The sequence below is a fragment of the Lolium rigidum genome, chromosome 1, assembly GCF_022539505.1.
Source record: "Lolium rigidum isolate FL_2022 chromosome 1, APGP_CSIRO_Lrig_0.1, whole genome shotgun sequence".
NCBI lineage: Eukaryota > Viridiplantae > Streptophyta > Magnoliopsida > Poales > Poaceae > Lolium > Lolium rigidum.
In genome coordinates, this window is record NC_061508.1 from 142,634,951 (window position 1) to 142,638,163 (window position 3,213).

Genomic DNA, 3,213 nt, shown 5'->3' on the forward strand with positions numbered 1-3,213 from the left:
ATCACAATTTATCTATGTGCTACTCTAGCAATGTTATTAAAGTAGTTTTATTCCTCCCCGCACGTGTGCAAAGGTGACAAGTGTGTGCACCGTGTTAGTACTTGGTTTATGCTATGATCATGATCTCTTGTAGATTGCGAAGTTAACTATTGCTATGATAATATTGATGTGATCTATTCCTCCCGCATATGCATGAAGGTGACAAGTGTGCATGCTATGTTAGTACTTGGTTTAGTCTTTTGATCTATCTTACACTAAAGGTTACTAAAATATGAGCATTATTGTGGAGTTTGTTAACTCCGGCATTGAGGGTTCGTGTAATCCTACGCAATGTGTTCATCATCCAACAAGAGTGTAGAGTATGCATTTATCTCGTTCTGTTATGTGATCAATGTTGAGAGTGTCCACTAGTGAAAGTCTAATCCCTAGGCCTTGTTCCTAAATATCGCTATCGCTGCTTGTTTACTGTTTTACTGCGTTACTACTGCTGCGTTACTACTGCTTGTTTACTGTCCTGGGCAAAGCACTTTTCTGGTGCCGTTGCTACTACTTATTCATACCACCTGTATTTCACTCTCTCTTCGCCGAACTAGTGCACCTATTAGGTGTGTTGGGGACACAAGAGACTTCTTGCTTTGTGGTTGCAGGGTTGCATGAGAGGGATATCTTTGACCTCTTCCTCCCTGAGTTCGATAAACCTTGGGTGATCCACTTAAGGGAAACTTGCTGCTGTTCTACAAACCTCTGCTCTTGGAGGCCCAACACTGTCTACACATAGAAGCTCCCGTAGACATCAGCAGGTGCTCCGTATGCAAGCATCCTCATGGCGGCGGTGCACTTCTGAATGGACGAGAACCCGAGAACGCCTACAGCGTCGACCTTGAGCTTGAAGTAGGGGTCGAACTCTCGAACGCCGTGGAGGATATTCATGAACAGGCCCTTGCTCATCCTGTACCGGCGCCGAAAATTGTCGGCATGTGTTGCCCCGTCGGCGAAGTAGTCGTTGTGCAGCATGGCATGCCCCTCCATCCTCTCGTCGGGGCTTCGACTTCCTTCTTCCCGGCCTTGATCCTCCGCGGCGCGGCCTCTTCCTCTTCTCCGCCTCAGCGTCAAGCATGTCCTGGAGGGACGCGATGATCAGCAAATGCTCCCGCAGGTCGTCGTCGAACGCTTGCTCGTCCTCCAGCAGCAGGGCAACCATCTCATCGTCGCTGTCTATGGCTAAAGCAAAATCGATGGTTAATTGCGCCGAGGCAGACGACGCAACAAACAGCGGCCAATCGCGCCTACCTGGCAAGTCGTCGAGCACCTTCTGTGCGCGGAGGTGGGGCGGATTTGACGGCGCGTTCTGGGACGCGCTGGCGACGCGGCGGCGGCGGCACGACCGGCGGGAGCCCCAGCCGCGACAACGGTGCCGACTCTCAGCAGAGATCAGACGCCCAAACGGCCGGGAAATCCAGCGGTGGGGTGGGACGCGCGGGAAGGAAGGAGCGACGAGAAAAGAGGCGCGAACCAACGGTTTATGCAAATAGTCGCCGACATGTGGGAGCCCGCCTCGCTTTTCGTTGTGTCCGGCGTCCCCGGAGCGTCCCTTGTGGGACGGGGACGGGCTCGGGGCGCCGGACACCGTATCGGGCCGCGCCGGACAAAAATGGGCTTTGGGGGACGCGGCTGGAACGCTTTTTTTGTCCGGCGCGCCCCAAATCCCTTTGGGGGACGCTTTAGGGGACGCGACTGGAGATGCTCTTACATTGTTGAAAGCTGAAGATGTCGATGTATCTCCACCCTCTAGTGTGTAACGGATCCCTTTGAGATGATCAATGACAAACAAATTGTATGGCGAATATACCGTTGCGTTGCTTGCTCCCAGGAACTTCATACTGCGAACATAACTAGGTAAGAAGCACCATGTGCTCATCTCACCCACATTTGCTAAAGCATTAATCTCCATCAAGACTATCAATTCGAATTAGCCGGTGTTGTCACAAACTAACTTCTCGCAGGAAAAGAAAACTTACTAGATTTCGGCTTAGTATCCATACTGTACCAACTTTTAAAGTCAAGTTTCTAATTTAATAAAAACAACTAAGAAGTGTTCCACAACAAATTTACAGTTTTACACCAATATGAAACAAGGGAACGGATAAGATATATAAGTGGACGATAATCACAAATGTAGTTTCTAACTAAAAAGAAAAGAAAAAAAAAACCACATTTGTGCTAGCTAGCTACCAGCACTCCAGCAGGGCTACTGCTTCTCGATGCTGAGGTGCTTGCGGAACATTCCGATGAACCTCTCGGTGTTGGCAAATAGCTCCTGCCGACTCATGGTCACATCGCGGTCCACGTCGACCTTATTACGATCTTCCTTCTCTTCGTACGCCTGCTCCTCGCCGCCGGCTTGGCCACCGTCGACGGCGCTGAGGAAGAAGATGCTGGCCGTGGACGGGCACTTCTTCATCAGCGTCAGCACCACCTCCGTGGTCTTGGTCTTCAACTCAATAATAGGAAGAATGATCTTCAGGTCAATAACAGGAAGAGGAATACTTGCTCCAAAGACGGAGACCACGGGACCATCTGCAGCCGCCTTCTGCTCGACGACGCTGGGCTGCTGGACGGATCTTGCCCTCTGGAACGGCAAAGCCCCGATGCTGATGGGCGTGTCAGCTTGATCGCTCGGTGACCTGTCGTCGGTGCGCGGCACAGAGGAGGCGGTTACGACGCCTATGACGCTGCCGCCGCGGAGGAGGCCGGCCTGGATGCCCAGGCCGAGGACGATGACGTTGAAGAGGAAGTAGAAGTAGGGAACTCTGAGGAAGGAAGGCACCAGCGGCGCAAGGAGGAAGAGGAGCAGGAGGGAGCCTAGCTTGGCCACCTGGGAGAGCTGTACGTCGGCTGGGAGGTTGGCACCCATTAATTGACAAGCTTTGCCGACGTGCCGATATAGGTGGTTGTGGTTCTGTTGTTTGGAGCAGGATATCATCGATGTAGCCCATGTCCATGTATATATAGACAAAAAATGGATATTTTTTTGAAGGAAAAATTGGATATTTAGTTGGTACTAGTTATAAAAGTGGAAAGATATTGTGCGGTAGACACTCTTACAAAGAAATTAGGCAAAAATGAAGGATGGTGAGGGGAGGGGGGATAGTGGACTGTGGACGATAGCCCACCGTTAGAAATAGATTCTCTGACAGCTAGTGGCCAGAATGA

The 3,213-nt window shown here is 51.0% G+C and overlaps 1 protein-coding gene across 1 annotated transcript; it reads right to left on the reverse strand.

Annotated features, from left to right (window-relative positions):
• Positions 1-2,033: 2,033 nt before the first annotated feature.
• Positions 2,034-2,956, reverse strand: LOC124682493. Its single transcript, XM_047217165.1, has one exon. It carries the CDS (start codon positions 2,912-2,914, stop codon positions 2,249-2,251), a length of 666 nt encoding a protein of 221 aa, XP_047073121.1. The 5' UTR covers positions 2,915-2,956; the 3' UTR covers positions 2,034-2,248.
• Positions 2,957-3,213: the final 257 nt, after the last annotated feature.

Excerpts from the sequence above, each read along its gene's own strand:
- LOC124682493 (XM_047217165.1), bottom strand. The coding sequence starts at position 2,914 with ATGGGTGCCAACCTCCCAGCCGACGTACAGCTCTCCCAGGTGGCCAAG.